Below are 20,313 nucleotides of genomic sequence, written 5' to 3'. Positions count from 1 at the left end.
GATCAATCTCGGTGTATCTGCAACTGATTCTCAAGCCTCCTCTTATACTTTTCATGTTGAGTCTTCAACAACTGAGATTAAGTCTCTAATCAACGACTAAGATTAGATTTGGCTTGATCCATGTCATTTAGAACATTCTCACCTAGTTTTATATTAATACCTATTAATATTTTAATTTTCCTAAGTTTAGACTTAGGAACTCCATTAAAAATATTAATAATTTTAATATCTCTCTAACCGGGTGGAATTTCCCCAAACCATTTTTGGGTCTTGGATATCTCATGTGCTTTAGCCTTTCCACCAATTTTCATAGCTAGAGCACATCCGATGCTATCCCAAATCAACCCCACATCTGCCAACGAGTCTCAGATTTCCTTAAGCTTCGTTAGTAACGGATCATTATGTTCCCCCTTTTGCATCTTCATGGATCTCATCTTCTGCTCCAAGTACATCTTCTATTGCTCGGAAGATCCTTTGTATAACGTAGCCAATGCTTCCAACATCTGTCGGGCAGTATCTTTGCCGGCAATGTGACACACTACGTGATCTCTCACTCTGTCGAGGATCAATCGCTTGACCTTTGCTATCTCGGGTACAACTACCACACTGTCGACATAGGTTTTGAGATCGCGCTCATCCAGAAGGCATGAGATCCTTTCCTTCTAGATCACATAGTTGGATGCACCATCCAACCGATCCTGATCTCTTAACCCACTTGCTGCCATCTCTGCCAACGAAATGTCGAAGTGCCTCCTCTCTCCACTATGCAACACTAGGCTAGCCTACGCACTCCTTGCTGGAGTTAGTAGATCTGCTCCTCTTTGCTACAGCTCAACAATAGAGAAATCGAATTCCCTGGCTAGGAATTCTCTGAGGAATAAATTCCTTCAACAATGTCTCCTTCCTTCTCACGCTTTTCTGCCCCAACAACTGCTGCAGAAAACTGCGTCTCACGAGAAAAATGCTCGGCGTTGATGCTTCTACCCTGCTCCCTCTGACACTGGGAAACCTCGATCTGGAATTCTCTCTTTGTCGACTCACCCAGAGAGAGATTTTCCCACGAAAATTTGCCCTCATGGCCTGGAATGTGCAATGCCCATGGGGATTCGATTTGCTGCCTACACAGCACTTCGACTTCCCTCCTCTTCAGCGCTGGGCTCTTTTGGCTTTGCTCTTTTGCTTCACTTGCGCTCTAATACCATGTGAAAATTTGGAGACTCAAATTTCTACTATAGCAACTGATTAAGTATCTTCTATTTGTTAAATCATTGAACAAATTATTTACTGCATCCTACAACAAATATCGAAACTAATAGATTGCAACCTTCACCAATTAAATTAAATGCAGAAACATGAAACTGAGCAAGAAAGAAATACACAACACATGACACCATTGTTTTTGGACAAATATACCTGGAAAAACCCAATGCGGGAAAACCGGTGCAGCAGCTGAGAGTTTTAATTTTATGCAGTAGTAAATTTGAGTACAATTCGTTGGATGCCCAACTAGATATCTGATACAGAGAGACAATGGCAAAAAGGTTAGTGAGAGAAATCTCACACTGTTTTGGGAGATTCGACTCTGATCAGGGGCTTGCTGACTGGCCCCACGCTACCTCTACATAGCTTCTGCGTCAACCCTATGTAGAACTGCATCACTTTGGCTGGGCTCTGCGTCAATCCCTCTGCTGACCTCCTGCTATCTGGAAATTCAATCTCCAGGCCTTCCAGTCTCACACCCCGACTTCTTGCATTGAATCTCGTCTCTCCTAGTTGGAATTCGAATTGAACTGCTCTGCCTTCTTTGCCTTGCACTCCTCAATTCTGGAAAGCTTCCTCCAGTCTACTATCCCTACTCCGCTGCAAGAAATCACCTTGATTGATTCTCTAGCAACTGCTGCGCTGCCTTCTCTGAGAAATTCGATCTCTTGATCTCTCTTTGATGTATTTTACAAATGCCCATCGAAGTCCTTATAATCCTTCAGTTGAGTAATCAACGGCTCAGATTAGATTCTAATCAATGGCTCAGATCATTTGGACTCGATCTCCGTCTTCTTCTAGAAGTTTCACCCTCAGTTTGATTAATACCCTTTAATTATTTTAATTTCCTAAGTTTAGACTTAGGCATCCATTAAAAATAATTAATTATTTAATAAAATAGTCGCTGGGTGGAATTTCCCAAAACGATTTATAGGTATTGTGGAATACATGTGTCCTAGCCTCCCTGCAAATTTTGAGGCTTAGAGCACATCCGATGCTACTAGAAATCAACATGGTGTGCATCCAATGGGTTAGTCTTCATGTTGATGAGGCTATTAACCTTCTAGGTAAGGTGCAACACTAATGCTATAAGCAAAGTATAGCAACCCACACAAATTGAGCCATCCTTATGTCCATCTAGGGGCCTAGGAGACCTAGCACTTTCCTAGCAAGGTGAAAACACTTTTGGTGTAACCTCGAAATCTAGCATTACATAGGAGATATTGTGTGGACGTGTGTGTGAGAATAATAAACAATGAGTAATACATAGGATAATAAACAGTGGGATATGCCATGTTTAGTGTCTTGGAATAGTTTCAATGACTTCAAACTCTTCCCTGTCCACTCAACCATTTCAGCAGGCATCACGTTTCCAATACTATGAGAATTAATCACAACTTTACAATGCTTACCTCTAGATTTACACTTACTATTGAAGATAATTCATCTCATCCACTTGTCCTCATCTTGTATCTGCTGCTGCACTGGCACAATCTCGTGCATCATCAGATTCTCTCCTCGTTTTGTTATTGCTGCAACTGCTACATTATCTCCTGATATCTCTCCTTGGGCTAACTGAGTTCTAGCCTAATTACTTTGTGCACCGTCCCTCTATGGCCATTCAAACAATCAATGGCCTCCATCTCCACACATGTAGCAATGAATTTCTCTTGTAGCCACTAGAATGTCAACCTCTTTGAAATCCACATCGAGCCTTTATTCTACCTCTCCCTGGTGCCGTACTTTCATCTGACTTATCAAGCTTCTCTTCATTCTACTCCTCTGTGCGTTGCATTGGACCTATGGTTCTGCTTACTTGGTCACCTCCTCCTCTGCTAACATTTCTTCTGCTGCCCTTACATGCTAACTTTTCTTCTGTTCTCAAAGTTAACTGATAGGTTTCTTCAACCCTAAAAGCATTTGAATCATTACTTTAGTTTGTGAAAGTTTGAATTATTGCTTATTTTAATCTGCACCCCACATATCTTTAAAGAGTCAGTTCATTATGATCATAGTTCTTAATTTTTCAATTGTCAAAGGTTGTAATTAAACTTTTATGGCTTCTGTTGCAGGTAAATGGATCAGACAAAAAGCCAACAAATCAGCAATTCTCATCTATTGATTATAGTTTGTATCACCACAGGTTAGCTGGAGCTATATATTTCAGAAAGGAAGCATGATAATTCATTCCATCATTTGTGTTCTATAAGCTGATTATGCATTACATCTTTATTTGCAATAAGGGTCTGAAAGTGGATCTGATGCTTTTTATTGGATGGTATTATTGACAAATTTCTGCAGCGACACTTTACTAGAAGAAGTCAAAGCACTTGTAGCTCGTCATCCAGATAAAATGTCTGTAGGTCATCACCTCCATGCCTACTACTAGGAATTTCGTCCACTCGATCCTAACTTTCGAATGTTTTTCTTGGGCATGATTGACATAATTCTGATGAGTAAAATTCAACAATTTGTTAGCCAGATGAAGCTCTTGAAGTCAACAAGAACTGGATATTCAGCAGAGATAGCAGTGGTCACATTTGCATCCCGGCAACAAGAGACTGAGGATAGGCAGAAGATTCGCATCCTTCTTGTATGGTCCAAACTTATGAGAATTGTCTTTCTAGAATTTACGAAAGATTGCAATTATGTTTGTTTGAAATTTGAATTGGATTACTTCTTTTTGCCATTGGCCTGTCTTCTACATTTTTTTTGACAGTGGATTCTCTTTATGGTCAAGAATTTTGGACAACATGGGAGGGAGATGATCACATCTGAAGTTGCTCTGAGATTACTGAAATCTTTAGCTGGAGAATATCGCTTGGTTGGCCTACATAAAAGTTCTCTGTATTATATTTTGCATAAACTCATCATCAAGGTATATTTCCAATGTATATCCAGGATGTCTTGTTTGATATTCCTTGTTTTTAATTCAGTTGTTTGATAGGCTTTTGAATAAGTGTTTCACTTTATTGACATGTTGGAAATATTGAATTTCTGGGTACACATGTTCATACGAATGGAGATGGAGGAGGAGAGAAAATAAAATATATTATTATTGTGGCCACTAAATCTCTCTCACACACCTTTCAGTATATCTCATTACAATTTATAACACCCCTAGGTGGTTATGGTTGTTTAACCACCTAATCCTTAGCCTCCATATTTAAATATTACATTGATCACTTGTCACTACCATAAAAAGTGACAAAGTTATTTTAACTTAAATATTATTGGAGTGTTAATACTCTAATCTCCATGTTCCCTAATGCACAAATAATATATTTCAATTAACTATCCACTCTTGCAAAAGCTCAATTTTTTTTTTTTTTACAATTTTTACAAAGAAGGGAACATCTCAACAAGTTGGTAGATTCTACCTTCAGAATGAGGGTGATGGTAGCTTGATCAATGGATTATTGTTTAGCGGAATTATGTCTTCAATGTGAGGATATATGAGGGTGATGCCAACCTAGTGGAGCACCATGGTCGCTGATCTGGTAGAAGAGAGCAATAGATTTTATCTGAAAACATGATATATATCCAGGTTACTTTCCTAGAAACCAGCGAGCATTATCGCTGGTTGCTCCAATGTCGGTGTGTTCTACCTAGACGGCTGTCCCATATTGCAATACATTTGTAATGGGCATGTGGGCTTTCTCTATGCTTGTCCACCAGCACAAATGTTCATGTGGGCATGCTTGATAAGTGTTGAAACTTCACTTATCAACAACTGTACTGGGCTTTGTTTATGGATTTATTGCAATATCTGTTGGTGTTTGTAGCTCTCGCAGGTACTTCTGTGTAGGTCTAAGTGTCTTAGACATGTGGAAATCGCCTAATTACCCTTTGACCTTAGCAATTAATTTAATTATTAAAGTGTTTTACTTTTATGAGAAAAAGTGAGTTTAATCTAATGAAATGTAAAGGCTGTTTGCATTAGTCAATTAGATATCTCAACTGTTGATAACCATCAATCACTTTGGAGATTAGGGTTGTGGATTTAGTCATGACTCATAACTCAAACTTATGAAAAAGGGACTGTGCTAAGGGAGAAGACACATTATTGAACATAAGAAACAGTGAGATAAGTGAGTATCTCAGTGATTGGGTGAAGAAGGACATTCATCTAAGTGTGTAGCAGCTAGAAGAAGACAACAACAATGTGTGGCAACAAGGGAAGTCATCCAAGTCTGGAGGCCATGCCTATACAGGGGAAGATTGAGCAGGTTGAGGCGCCGATCATGCTGTACAACAGACCAGGCCGCAGATTTGATCAACGGTGTGGCTGTACAATAGACCAGGTCACAGATTTGATCAGCAGTGCGGCTGTACATCAGGTTCGATAGGCTGTATATGCCGTATGGGTCACATCAGTAGGCAACAAGTGTTTGTAGGTGATTCAGAAAATTTTGGGAGGGCTGTACAGCTTGTACAGATGCCTAATTTATTCCCAGAATTTTGCTGTAGCTAAATTGTTTTCTGAGTGGGCTATTTTGCTAGTCAGAAGCCCTTGTATGTTTGGAAATTTATTAAACGAAAGCATATTTTGAAGGGCAAATTTTTTATGTATTTTTTCTGTGGAAGTTGGCTGTTTTGTTTTTTCTATTTTATTTATTTATTTTCTAGCTAAAATCCCACTGTTACTTTTTATTCAGTAAAGCATATTTAATTTGAAAATCAACGAGCAAATTTACTAGGAAATGATTAGTCATTGACTGGGATTAGAAAAATTAACATGGTATCAGAGCATTTCTGAAGAGGAGGAGGCCGATTTTATTAATTTGCGCAATAGAAAAACAACAGTAAATTCTTGTGCGTGCTAGAATGAATTAGCACACGACAATTTATTTATTCATATCTAGAAATGGCAACAACCAGTCTTGACTCTTAGGTTTGAAGATAGGTTGGATGTGGTTTTAAATGCCCTACCCTTGGAAGGCAAGGGTTACCTTATTGCTGAAAGAGAATGACCTTTGGGAGATTGTTGATAAGGAGATTCAACCACCAATAAATCTAACACTATTGGTAGCCCACGAAAAGAAAGACATTAAAGCTCAATGAGTCATGATGGATGCCATGAAGGATCACTTGATTCCTCACTTGGCGTAAAAACAAATAGTCAGGGAAATGTTCAAGGCTCTAGTCATCTTATTCCAAAGCGATAATGTGAACTGGAAGATGATCTTAAAGAAAAAGTTAAGATCCATCCATATGTCAAGATCGGACAATATTATCAGCTACCTCATGAAGATCACCCAGATAAGGTATCAACTTCTAGCCATTGGGGAGAAAGTGGAGGATGCAGAATTAGTCCATGTGGCTGTTATGAAACCAGCTCACAAAAAGATAGAAAAGAGAGATCCACGCCTTAGAATTCAGCCTCTTCGAGGGGGCAACCTCCTTTACATTACATAAATGAACAATTCTTGGATGATACAAATGAAAATACCTCCTTTCTATATATAGGAGTCTAAGTGGTCCCAATACAATCAAAGCCTACATAACAATAATATTGTAGGGCACAATAATAACAATAGTGGGCTTCTATGTGGCACAATAGTAACAATATGGGCACTACATGGGTACATCAATATAATAAGTGGGTTATACTAATAACAATAAGGGGTTACACTAGTAGTATAGGGGCCTAACATGCCCCTCTCCTTCAAAAAGCGTTGTCCTCAACGCTTGAGTAGTTCTTGATGCTTCTATATAAAATTCTTGTCCTCCCATGTGGAATATTCAGCAGGTAAGTTCTTCCACTTGATGAGATACTCTGAAATTGATCGATTTCGTAGCTGTCGAGTTCTTGTTTCTGTGACTGCTCCAGGTTCCAATATGATTTTTCCTTCCTCTTCAATTTCTGGCAATATTGCTTGAATTGGGATCTTTTGCAACTTTTGACTAAGTGTCCATACTTCTTCGTTCTCCTTCCATTCATCCGTTGCTTCGTTTATCCAATTTGGTTGGATAATATAAATAGCACAAAACAATGCTTCCACATCCTCATCCTTGAAGCGTCTTCCCATTCGGTAAGGTCGCCATTTTTTAAGTGCATGTAGTATTGCCAACATTTCCTTCTCATAAATAGCTTGCTTGAGATGTAGCAGTAAAAATACCCAATCACTTACATCAAAACATTTTTCACTACGATGTTGATCTACCTGTTGTTTCATTTGATTTTTCACCGAAATGGCGTCATCCTTAAAAAGTTGGAGAACTTGCTGTTGATGCTCGATATGATCTTTCTCTGCTTGAACCTTTTTCTTCTTGATATGTCCTTCTATCTTTTGAGGAGTGGTAATTTCTTCCAGTCCTTTACAAGATATGGTCGGATTCATTTCTTGATGCTCGATGTGATCTTTCACTACTTGAACATTTTTCTTCTTGATGTGTCCTTCTATCTTGATAGTTTGAGGAGTGGTAATTTCATCCATTGAATTACAAGATATGGTTGGATTCATTTCTTCTTTCTCGATGTTATCTTTCACTTCTTGCACCTTTTTCTTCTTGATATGTCCTTCTATCTTGAGAGTTTGAGGAGTGGTAATTCTTGCCAATGCTTTACAAGATATGGTCTGATTCATTTCTTCTTTCTCTGGGGTGGTGTCCTGACGTATATCCTCTTCTTTTGATGTTTCTTGATCCTTTTCTTCCTCCTCTTCATATTCTATGTAAAATAATTTCTTCTCAGCACACCTATGACCTTTACTGCATTTGCTATCACGATTGTAACAAAGCCCTTTTTCTCTTTTTTCTTCCAATTGTTGTGGTGTAACCCTTGTAGGTTGTGGAAGGCTGGGAGAAACAACACTTCCATTTTTATAGTTGTGAGGGGTATGCTTCCTGGTTTCCATAATTTTGCTTTCCATTATGTCACAAAGCCCTTTTACTCTTTCCAAGTGTTGTGGTGTTGCTCTAAATAAGGTGCTGCTCTTTATATCCTCATAATGTGCTATCATTTCCTCCGTGAAAATTGACCACGTAACAAGTTTTTTACGAGAACAAAGCCCTTTGTACCATAAAAATTGATCTGGTTCTAAATATGAAGATGCAATACATACCTTTTGTAACAGTTGTACACCATGTATATCAAAATATTGCTCCATCTGAAGTATCCAATTTACCGGATCCTTGCCATCAAACTTCCTCATCTTGCTTTTTCTTGATTTTAGGAGCTCTACCTTGAAACGACTGTAAATCTGTACTTTCGGATCTTTAAGTTCTAAAATTGTGACCTGTAGTAGCCCTCTGTGTCCTCTTTCCAATGCCACAAGTCTGACCCAAATTGGATTCTCCAAGAAAAAGTTATGCACAATCTCCCGCAGTGACCTGATTATAGACTAGTTCAGTAGAGCGAACTTGTATGAAGTGCCACGTGTCACTGTTTCCACCTTTGACTCTGAAAAATATATAAACAGAAACCGCAGTCCGTCCTCTTTCTGTACCTTACGAAATTTCAATCCGATACTCAGAAAGAAAGTTATGACGATTTTCCCCAAGTCACCTGTTTTGAGTGTAATTCAGGAGTCTGCAAAAAGACCGACTTCCGCAAATCATATCTCTGAAAATATCACGCAAAACGATCTGAAATTCGGACCCAAGGTTTAGCGACAATTCTTCTCAAATGGGTTTTTTTTGCGACTTCTGAAACGTCACAGAAACAAAGTTATAGCGAAAATGCCACGATGACCTGTTTGGAGCAGCGAAACCCTAGAATCCAAAGCTCTGATACCAAATGTTATGAAACCAGCTCACAAAAAGATAGAAAAGAGAGATCCACGCCTTAGAATTCAGCCTCTTCGAGGGGGCAACCTCCTTTACATTACATAAATGAACAATTCTTGGATGATACAAATGAAAATACCTCCTTTCTATATATAGGAGTCTAAGTGGTCCCAATACAATCAAAGCCTACATAACAATAATATTGTAGGGCACAATAATAACAATAGTGGGCTTCTATGTGGCACAATAGTAACAATATGGGCACTACATGGGTACATCAATATAATAAGTGGGTTATACTAATAACAATAAGGGGTTACACTAGTAGTAGTCTTGACTCTTAGGTTTGAAGATAGGTTGGATGTGGTTTTAAATGCCCTACCCTTGGAAGGCAAGGGTTACCTTATTGCTGAAAGAGAATGACCTTTGGGAGATTGTTGATAAGGAGATTCAACCACCAATAAATCTAACACTATTGGTAGCCCACGAAAAGAAAGACATTAAAGCTCAATGAGTCATGATGGATGCCATGAAGGATCACTTGATTCCTCACTTGGCGTAAAAACAAATAGTCAGGGAAATGTTCAAGGCTCTAGTCATCTTATTCCAAAGCGATAATGTGAACTGGAAGATGATCTTAAAGAAAAAGTTAAGATCCATCCATATGTCAAGATCGGACAATATTATCAGCTACCTCATGAAGATCACCCAGATAAGGTATCAACTTCCAGCCATTGGGGAGAAAGTGGAGGATGCAGAATTAGTCCATGTGGCACTGAATGGGTTCACCAAGTCATGGGAACCATTTTTTATGAGGATTTTCCCTCAAGAACACCTTCCCAACTGGGAGAGTCTTTGGAAGATGATCTTAAAGAAAAAGTTAAGATCCATCCATATGTCAAGATTTGACAATATTACCAGCTACCTCATGAAGATCACCCAGATAAGGGATCAACTTCCAGCCGTTGGGGAGAAAGTGGAGGACGTAGAATTAGTCAATGTGGCACTGAATGGGTTCACCAAGTCATGGGAACCATTTTTCATGAGGATTTTCCCTCAAGAACACCTTCCCAACTGGGAAAGGCTTTGGGATGGCTGCATCTAGGAAGAGGCTTGGGAGGAGTCTAAGGCTAAAAGGAAAGGAGGTGGATAGGAGAACTTGGCCTTGGCCAGTTAGGCCAAGAAAGATAGAGGAAAGGGTTTTGGCAAGAAGGGGGAAGAGGGAGAGGTCAACTTCATAACTATGCAAGAAGGACTTGAGTAAAATCACAGTGTCTGGAGAAGAAGGGGAAGGGGAAGTCGCAACCGACTATAACATCAACAAAAGTACAAATTGATGAGTTTGCAACAAAGTTTGTGAAGGACTTCCCACTTGGTCTATTGTCTATCTACTAGTACCACCACTAGGAGTGGTGGGTACTTGGACATTGGTGCATCATGCTGCATGACAATAACGTGAGCTCTTCAACAGTTTGACAAACAAAGACTCAAATTTACATGTGGATCTTGGCAATGATGCTAGATATGCAGTGAGGGGTGTTTGAATTATCATGTTCCAACTCAAGTTTGGAGGGTCACTAGAGGCTAAGGAGGTGCTATATGTGCCAGGGCAATGTTGCATGAAGCGGGGACGTTTTTTGGAAGTGGGAACACAGAAGTGTCATTTCCCAAAAATCTAGGAAGCAAGGCATCTCAATCTACTATATATATTATTTATTTATTTTTGCATTTATATTAAGAAAACATCCCAAATACCAAATTAGTTGTAGAAGACATGAAAACATGCATATTTTAACATAAATTAAGATAGATATGGCATCCATGATAAATCAAGATAGATATGGCAACCGGGGTTAAAGGAAGAACTTGCTCTCAGTCTTAGCTATGGTGGAAAGAGAATTTGTATTGATGTTTTAGAAGGAACAAGTACTCCTATGTCTAGAGGGAGCTAGTCTTTACACAACAGGGGTCATTGGGATTTGGGAGAGCAGTCTTTATAGATTGCAAGGGGAGTTGATATAGGCCTTGGTACACAATAGTGAGAGCTTGTGTGATTTGTGGCACAGGTGGATGGGACACTTGCACTATAGGGTCTTGCTGATTTATAGGAGATTGTCACTGGTTTTCACTAGTTCAACATTGAGCAGCAAGGCGTTTGTAGAGGGTGTGCTTTTGGAAAGAATGCCAAGGCTGCTTGTCCAAGCAGCGAGAGTAGGTCCAAGGAAATCTTGGATCTCTTTCATTTAGATATGTGTGGATTGATGCTAATGGTATCAGTGTAGGGGTCACTTTATTATGTCACATTCATAGATGACTGTTCCAAGGAAAATTAGATCTTATTCATGAAGACCAAGGATTAGATCTTCAATTAGTTTAAGGAGTTCATGGTCTAGAAGGAGAACCATACAAAGAGGAGGATCAAGGTCTTGGGGTTAGATAATGAGGGAGAGTACACCTCCAACGACTTCAAGGATTTCTGCAAGGAGGCATGGAACAAGTGGGAGATGATAGTCTTGTACAACGCTTAGCTGAATGGGGTTGCGGAGAGAGAACTGGTACATAATAGGAGATACTAATGCAATGGCTCATGACCAATATCTTCCTATGTTTCTTCGGGCAGAGAAGTGTTACTTGGGAGCGGGAGTGAAAGCGGGGAGTGGGAGCGAAAATGGGAGCAGGAGCAACATCTTCAAAAGCTCCCGGTTTGGGAGCAAATCCTGGAGTGATTTTTAAAAAATATATATATATTTTATATTTTGATACATATATGTCAACAAAAACATGTAGAATGATGAAGTACATATAAAAAACATAAAAAAACATAGATTGATCATTGAACCATATCACATCAATCATCTAGAAGTTATAATCTTCATCAACCACATCCACAAGTTAGTAACTTACATATTACAACATATTGAGTCTCGTGAATCATGATTCATCAATCTTAAAGTTTCAACTTCAAGCTTTCAAAATTGAAAATTCAATATATGACATTTATCATCATTGATCACCCAAGTTGTACTTGTAAGCTAAGTTTAACCATTACAAGAAATAATATCTAACTGTTAACATGAAATGAAATGTTATAAAATGAATTATGAAATGAAATGAAACAACTTTCACGAAGCATCATATTCATAATTCAGAATCATTAGCAATGAGTTATAATTGCCAACTTCAAACTTCAAACTTTCATTGTCAGAGTCATATATTGTTTACAAAAAATATCATTATGATATGAAAGAGTCAAGAGCCAAGACTCAACAATTATGAAAACTAATAGAAACTAGAAAAGACAAGTAAACTGTAAATCTATTATCTACTACTGCATGTGGCCCTTGCCACGAGAGTCTAATGTATGAGCAAGTCGTGGTGGTCTTCGAGGAGTCTCCCGCACAGACCGACGACCAGAACTAGAAGGTACATGCCCTCCACGTGAGGGTGTAGATGGAGGTGGCGACAACAAAGGAACAAGACTCGGAACTCGAGCACTACTACTGGATGGTGGAGGTGGCATGGCTGCCGCTTCATCTTTCTCCCTTATAAGTTCCTCCTCCAGTTCTTCAAGATGTATAGTGCCATCTTCCAAATTGTCATCCTCTGGGTGGTTGTCCTAGATTTTATATGTTGGATCCTCATAAGCCTGATCACAGTAATGACTCAACAACCTCAAGTTGTAGTGCACATAAACCAAGCTTTCTGCTCGGTTTTCATTGAGTCTGTTTCTTTTCACATTATGTATGAAGCTGTAGGTGCTCCAACACCGCTCTGCAGAAGAAGTATTTACAAGCTGTGATAGAACTTTTTTTGCCAATTTTGGCAAAAGTCCATGGCCGCCATATGTTTCCCACCATGTGAGAGCATCAAATCTGTCTCTGTCTTCCATTGCATGGAAGGTACCAAACAAACTAGTGTTACTGAAGTATCTGCCTATTTCAAGGCACACAGTAGCACATTCCTCCCTGTTAGGTATCAACCTTTCTAATGCTTCCAAATATCCTTTAGATACCTCTTCATCTATATGGGGTTTGGTCCTAACCCCACCCCCTGGTGCAGGTTGTCCCAACCAAGATGTAGAGTAGTATTTTGGTGTAAGGATATATGCCAAGCAATGTAGTGGAAGATTAAGTTTATTCCACCGTACACACACACAATCGTGAATCAGTTTGTACAAGTCGGGATCATTGTTATGAACAATATCTTTTATTTGCCCCAACATGGTATCCATCTGCTCATACACCTCGCCAATCACTGGTTTATCTATATTTGCAAACTGAATCATGTGATAAATGGGCTTGGTGAAATCCAATACTTGCCTCACACGTGCCCAAAACATACCATCAAGAGCGGCCTCCTCCACCATTTCAAAACCTTGCTTGTCAGCTGCATTTGTAGTCCTTTCCTTTAATACCTGCCACTGTGGACTTGATACCATGCTAGCTAATGACTCCCTTACCTTCAAAAGGCACCTGAAGGTGAGGTAATAGCTACCAAATCTAGTCCTCGCAATCTTCAACAACTCCAATCTTGAGTGACTGTAGAAAAGGCCATGGGTATTGCTATGATTTGTAATAAATTTTATCATTTGTTTGCCTTTCTTGTACAAATCACCAATCCATTTGTATTGTTCATTTTTGTTCTTAACAACATCATGCATCAAAAGGTTCAATGTGTGAACCAAACACCCAGACCAAAATATGTTGGGGTATTTATCCTCAATAATTGCTCCCGCTGCCTTACAATTAGGAGCATTATCAGTGATGACTTGTATGACATTGTATGGCCCAATACGCTCAATTGTTTCAAGTAATGGTTCTGCAATGTTGATGGCGGTCTTGAACTTGTCTGAGTAATCATATGCTGAAAGAAAGATGTCACCACTAATAAACACAACAAGAATACTTATCAATGGCTTTCCTTTTACATTTGTCCATCCATCAGATAAAATGGACACCCCATGGTCAGTCCAAGAACTTGTCATTCTATTCAAAGAATGTGATATTTTTGCTTTTTCATGATCAAGTCCAACGGGTCTTTCCTTGTCATACCCAGGGCTCTTGTATCCTTTAGGGGCATCATTGATCGCAGAAACCATTTCGTGCCAATAAGGTGAGCGAAGAACATTGAATGGTATCCCACATGCATAGAGAAACCTGTAAACTTTTGAATCCACATCATTCCTACACCCTTCATCAAGGAAATCTGATATGTTTCTACGCCCTAACGCTGGTGACCCTATGCCTCCATATCCACTGCTTTGGGAGGATACTGAAGGAGTTCTTTGTGCTTGTGATTGTGAGCTTGGTTCAGAGAAACCCCTTGATTTTTTAGATTTGTATTGTGCTTCCTCCTCTTCCCTTATGTATTTGGCTCTATCTGCGACTGACACACCTGCACAAGTTTTGATTCCTATTTGTTTATCTCCATCCCATGGCATTTTCCCGCAGAGGTGCTTTCTCGCACGGGTGTATGAACCTGTGTAATTATTGTTGCAATGGGGGCAATGAAATTTAGTGTTTCCACCCCCTTTACCTGCTTCAGGCCTGTTAACATATTTCCACAATGGGGTTTGGTCTTGTTTAGTTTTTTCAGCTGCTGAATCATGTTCACCCTCCTCCAGCTCCTCCTCACTGGGGTTTTCATCAAATCCACTTTGTCCCCATTCTTCATCCCCTTCATCATTTTGAACCCTTATTTTCCTACTCTCCAGCACCATAATAACTAGAAAAGGAACCAAGAAGAAGAAAATGCGAAGAAATATAACCATGATGTTTGAAATTTGTAGTTTCGAATCTGCAAAATTTAATAAAATGGAATGGGAATGGGAATGGACCAATGGGAAACCGAAATAGAGAAAAATTTATTTATTTATTTAGAAATTAGGAATAAATTAATTAACATTAAAAAAAATTTGCTAACCTACCTCAAATGCGTCCAAGACTCCTTGCTTCTAACTTCTTGCTCCTTGCTCCTTGCTCTTTGGCACCTTGCTCTCTCTCAGTCTCACTCAACTCTCATAATCACAAATTCACAATGATTCATTTTTGCCCTCCCTCCCTCATTATATAAAAAAAATTTGATTTTTGCACCCGCAAATTTTTTTGTTTTTTGTTTTTTTGTGTCTTTTTTTTTTCTTTTGTCACTTTTGCTCCTGGACTCTGTGCGCGTCGCTCCGGGAGCGAAATTTATAACCCGGGAGCGATCGCTCCCTGACCGCTCCCAGGTTATAAATTTCACTCCCGGAGCGACGCTCCCAAAGTCGCTCCTGAATTTGGCAGGGAGTGCAAATTTTTTTATCAGGAGCGCGCTCCCGACCCGCTCCCGAGTCGCTCTTGCCCGAAGTGCGGATTGGGAGTAGGATCGGGGGGTGTTGGGTCCCTATAATACTAGTGATTACCCCATCACTATTGTAGTTATACCCCTTAATAATATTGTTGTGCCCCTATTGCCCCCATATTGTTATTACTGTGCCCCATAGAATCCCTCTATTGCTATTTTTGTGGCTTTATATTATTATTGTTAGGTCGGCTGGATTATATTGTGACTCCTCAGACTCCTATATATAGAAAGGAGGTTTTGTCATTTGTATCATCCAAGAATTGTTCATTTATGTAATGTAAAGGAGGTTGCCCCCTCGAAGAGGCTGAATTTTAAGGTGTTGATCTATCTTTTATATCTTTCTTGAGCTGGTTTCATAACATTTGGTATCAGAGCTTTGGATTCTAGGGTTTCGCTGCTCCAAACAGGTCATCGTGGCATTTTCGCTATAACTTTTTTTTTGTGACGTTTCAGAAGTCGCAAAAAAAAAACCATTTGAGAAGAAATCACGTTGAACCTTGGGTCTGAATTTCAGAGCTTTTCGCGCGATATTTGCGGAGATATGATCTGAGGAAGTTGGTCTTTTTGCAGACTCCTGAATTACATTCAAAACAGGTGACCTGGGGAAAATCGTCATAACTTTCTCTCTGGGGATCGGATTGAAATTTCGTAAGAAAGTACAGAAAGAGGACGGACTGTAGTTTCTTGTATGCATGTTTCAGATCCAAAGGTCGAAACAGTGACTCGTGGCACGTCGTACAAGTTCGCTCTACTGAACTAGTTTATAAGCAAGTCACTGTGGGAGATTTCACATAACTCTTCCTTGGAGAATCCAATTTGGGTCAGACTTGTGGCATTGGAAAGAGGACACAGAGGGCTACTACAGCTCACAAATTCAGAACTAGATGATTGGAAAGTACAGAGATACATCAGAGGAAATATCGAGCTCCTACAAAGTGAAAAAAAGTGTGTAGATTTTCTTGAATTTTTGCTTAAGCTTGGTTTGAAAATTTATTTTGAAGGAATTCAAAGGGCATAGTAGAGCATTATTATCGGTAAATGATGCCCCGAGGAAAGAAAATGCAAACACCTAGTAAGGAACCTGAAAGCTCTAGCATGACTCATGAAGAAGAGGAAGAAATGCAACATGATATATCAAAATTACAAGACCAAGTGCAACAACTGTCCCTTGCACAAAAAGGAACAGAGTCTAAGAATGATGGTTTAAAGAAAGATGTAGAAGCTAAGATGGATGGTTTAAAGAAAGGTGTAGAAGCTAAGATGGACTGTTTAAAGAAAGACGTAGAAGCTAAGATGATTGACGTGGAAGCTAAGATGGATGATTTGAAGATAGATTTGAAGACAGACATGGACGAATTAAAGATAAACATGAATAAGTTGCTACAAGAAATGGTCCCTAAGGGTGAAAGGGTACTAAAGGAAACTCATGATGAGAACAAAAGAAATGTTAATCATGATTCCATAGACGCTAATGTTGGATCGAAGGCTCACCATATTCCAAAAATCGATATGAGGAAGTTTGATGGCAAGGATCCTGCCACATGGATATTACAGATGGAGCAATTCTTCGATCTCAATAATGTGCAAAACACACAAAAGGTACGTATGACGACTTTATATTTGGAACCAAATCAGTTTGTATGGTATCAATGGCTTTGCTCTCGTAAACCATTTATCACTTGGGCAATTTTTATGGAAGAATTGATAGCGCATTATGAGGATACAAAAAGCAACACTTTTTTTAGCCAATTGATAAGTCTCAAACAAAAGGGTTCAATAATGGAGCACATTGAGGAGTTCCAAAAATTGAACATAAGGGTAAAAGATATTCCAGAGGAGCACAGGATTGTTGTGTTCATAGGGTCTTTAAAGGATAATATCCAACATGATGTTCGCCTTTGGGAACTTGATTCATTAGAGAAGGCATTCAGGTTAGCAAAAAAAATGGAAAGCAAAATTATGGCAGCCAGGAAGCATACCACTCACAACTATAAAGACGGAAGTGTTGTTGCCCCTAGTCTTCCACAACCTATAAGGTTGACACTACAACAATTGGAAGAAAAAAGAGCAAAAGGGCTTTGTTACAGTTGTGATAGCAAATACACTAAAGGTCATAAGTGTGCTGAGAAGAAATTATTCTACATAGATTGTGAAGAGGAAGAAGAAAAGGAGCAAGAAAGGTCAAAAGAAGAGGATATACTCCATGAACAAAGCCTAGATGAAGAACAAATAAATCCGACCATATCTTGTAATGCATTGGCGGGAATTGCCACTCCTCAAACCATCAAGATAGGACAAATCAAGAAGAAAAAGGTAATAGTGTTGATTGAGTCAGGAAGCACCCACAAATTTATTGTAAAGTAGCAAAAGAATTGAATTGCTTCCTATATCCAGCACTAGAGTGTCAAGTGATGATTGCAAATGGAGGAACAATAAATTGCTCTGGAAAGTGCCATAATATCAAGCTATCCATGGGAGAATATGTATTGACTAGCCCAATGCTTTCCATTCCAATGGGAGGTGCTGATCTTGTACTAGGAGTCCAATGGCTACAATCCCTGGGTACAATAGCTTTTAATTTTCAAGAACTTTTCATCAAATTTTCTATGGAAGGAAAGGAAGTTGAATTAAGGGGTATTGCAGGGAAACCAAGAAAGATAATCAGCTCTAATAGTATGACAAAGCTTCTAAAAAAGGAGCAAAGAGGTGTAATTGCACAATTATGCTCGCTAGATGTTTCCACATCGGCATCATCTATTTCTCCAGATCTCCAAAAAGTCCTGGACAATCATTCCAAGGTATTTGAGACTCCCAAAGGTCTCCCACCTATGCGTGATCATGATCATGCTATTCATCTGATTCCAGGAAGTGTTCTTCCAAACATCAGGGCGTACAGATATCCCTATGTCCAAAAGAGTGAAATTGAACGTATGGTTGCAGAAATGCTAGAGGCTGGTATAATTCAACCGAGTCAAAGTTCTTTCTCTGCTCCAGTAGTATTGGTGCACAAGAAGGATGGATCATGGCGCATGTGTCCGAATTATAGGGAGCTCAACAAGCTCACTATTAAAGATAAGTTCCCCATTCCTGTCATTGATGAATTACTGGATGAATTGCATGGATCAATTTACTTCACCAAGTTGGATCTTCATTCAGGATATCATCAAATCAGAATGAAGACTGAAGACATTCCGAAAACAACATTTAGAACTCATGAGGGTCATTATGAATTTTTGGTCATGCCTTTTGGCCTTACCAATGCACCTTCAACATTTCAAGGTTTGATGAATTCAATTTTCAAACCATTCCTTAGAAAATTTGTGTTAGTATTTTTTGATGATATACTAATCTACAACAAGTCTTGGAAGGATCATGTTGAACATGTTGACAAGGTGCTACAACTATTGAAGGAGAAACAATTATATGCAAAAAGATCCAAATGTTTCTTTGGAGTCCATGAGGTGGAATATTTGGGTCATATTGTATCTCATGAAGGAGTTAAGGTAGACCCTAGCAAAATTAAAGCCATTAAGGAATGGAAAATCCCCACATCCATAAAGCATCTGCGAGGATTTCTCGGGTTGACAGGGTATTATCGCAAGTTTGTTAAGAATTATGGGAGAATAGCAGCACCTCTAACAACATTATTGAAGAAAGATGCATTTTCATGGACTCCGGAAGCAACAAAGGCCTTTGAACATCTTAAAGAGGCAATGTGCCAAGCACCGGTCTTAGCTACACGGACTTCACAAAAACCTTTATTGTGGAATGTGATGCTTCAGGAAATGGAATTGGTGCCTGTTCTAATGCAAGATGAAAGACCCATACTTTTGAAAGTCGTCCAATCAAGGGAAAGTTTTTAAGCAAAGCTATTTATGAGAAGGAAATGTTGGCAATACTCCATGCACTTAAGAAATGGCGACCCTACCTAATGGGTAGACACTTCAAGGTAAAAACGGATCATGATAGCCTTAAATACTTTTTACAACAAAGATTATCCTCTGAAGAGCAACAAAAGTGGGTCACAAAGATGTTGGGTTATGACTTTGAAATCATCTACAAAAAAGGGAAGCAAAATGTGGTGGCAGATGCACTCTCAAGAAAGGATGAGGATGTGGAAGCATTGTTGTGCGCCATTTCTATTATCCAACCAGATTGGATAAATGAAGCAAGGGAGGAATGGAAGAATGACGAAGAAGTGTGGGCACTTATTCGAAAGTTACAACAAGATTCCAGTACGTCTGGTACATTTAGCTGGCAAAATGATTTGTTATGGTACAAAGATCGCTTATACCTCTGTAAGAATTCCCAGCTAAAACAAAAGATTCTTATGGAATTGCACACTTCTCCCTTAGGAGGGCACTCAGGATTTTTAAAAACTTACCACAGGGTTAAGAAGGAATTTTTTTGGGATGGCCTTAAATTAGATATTCAAAAGTTTGTGGCTGAATGTTTGGTTTGCCAACAAAATAAAGTTGAAACAATTAAGACACCGGGTCTATTATAACCTTTATCAATTCCAAGCCAACGTTGGGAGGAGGTTTCAATGGATTTTATCACAGGTTTACCCAAGTCTGAGGGAAAGAGTGTCATCATGGTGGTAGTTGACATACTTACCAAGTATGCACACTTTTGTGCATTATCACATCCATTTAAAGCCAATGCAGTTTCTATTGCATTTATGGAAACAATTCAAAAGCTACATGGAAACCCAAAGATTATTGTAAGTGACAGAGATCCCATTTTCACTGGAAATTTTTGGACAAAATTATTTTCTTGTCTTGGTACTCAGTTAGCTCATAGCTCATCTTTATCCTCAATCTGATGGGCAAACTGAGATAGTAAACAAATGTTTGGAAGGATATCTTAGTTGCTTTGTATCTGATAAACAGACACAATGGGTCAAATGGTTGCCTCTCGCTGAATGGTGGTATAACACTTCCTTCCATACAGCAACAAAAATGACCCCATTTATGGCAC

The 20,313-nt window shown here is 39.1% G+C and overlaps 1 protein-coding gene across 8 annotated transcripts in view; it reads left to right on the top strand.

Moving 5' to 3' along the window:
* LOC149257288 (Zn-dependent exopeptidases superfamily protein) overlaps positions 1 to 20,313 on the top strand; it is a 169,178-nt gene that overhangs the window by 73,675 nt on the left and 75,190 nt on the right. Inside the window, exons 2-5 of one of the 8 annotated variants that reach the window (XM_089413883.1) lie at positions 3,333 to 3,403; positions 3,562 to 3,619; positions 3,743 to 3,853; positions 3,980 to 4,138. In XM_089413883.1, coding sequence (XP_089270009.1) covers positions 3,333 to 3,403; positions 3,562 to 3,619; positions 3,743 to 3,853; positions 3,980 to 4,138 — 399 coding nt within the window. Of the gene's footprint in view, positions 1 to 3,332; positions 3,404 to 3,561; positions 3,620 to 3,738; positions 3,854 to 3,979; positions 4,139 to 20,313 lie in introns of all 8 variants that reach the window. The other 7 variants (XM_089413896.1, XM_089413882.1, XM_089413895.1 and 4 more) reach the window with 7 other exon arrangements.

The sequence above is a fragment of the Pinus tabuliformis genome, chromosome 6 (genome assembly GCF_031772625.1).
Source record: "Pinus tabuliformis cultivar Carrire ecotype Pingquan chromosome 6, CPIR1, whole genome shotgun sequence".
NCBI classification, from domain to species: domain Eukaryota; kingdom Viridiplantae; phylum Streptophyta; class Pinopsida; order Pinales; family Pinaceae; genus Pinus; species Pinus tabuliformis.
This window is presented reverse-complemented; position numbering and strand designations above follow the sequence as displayed.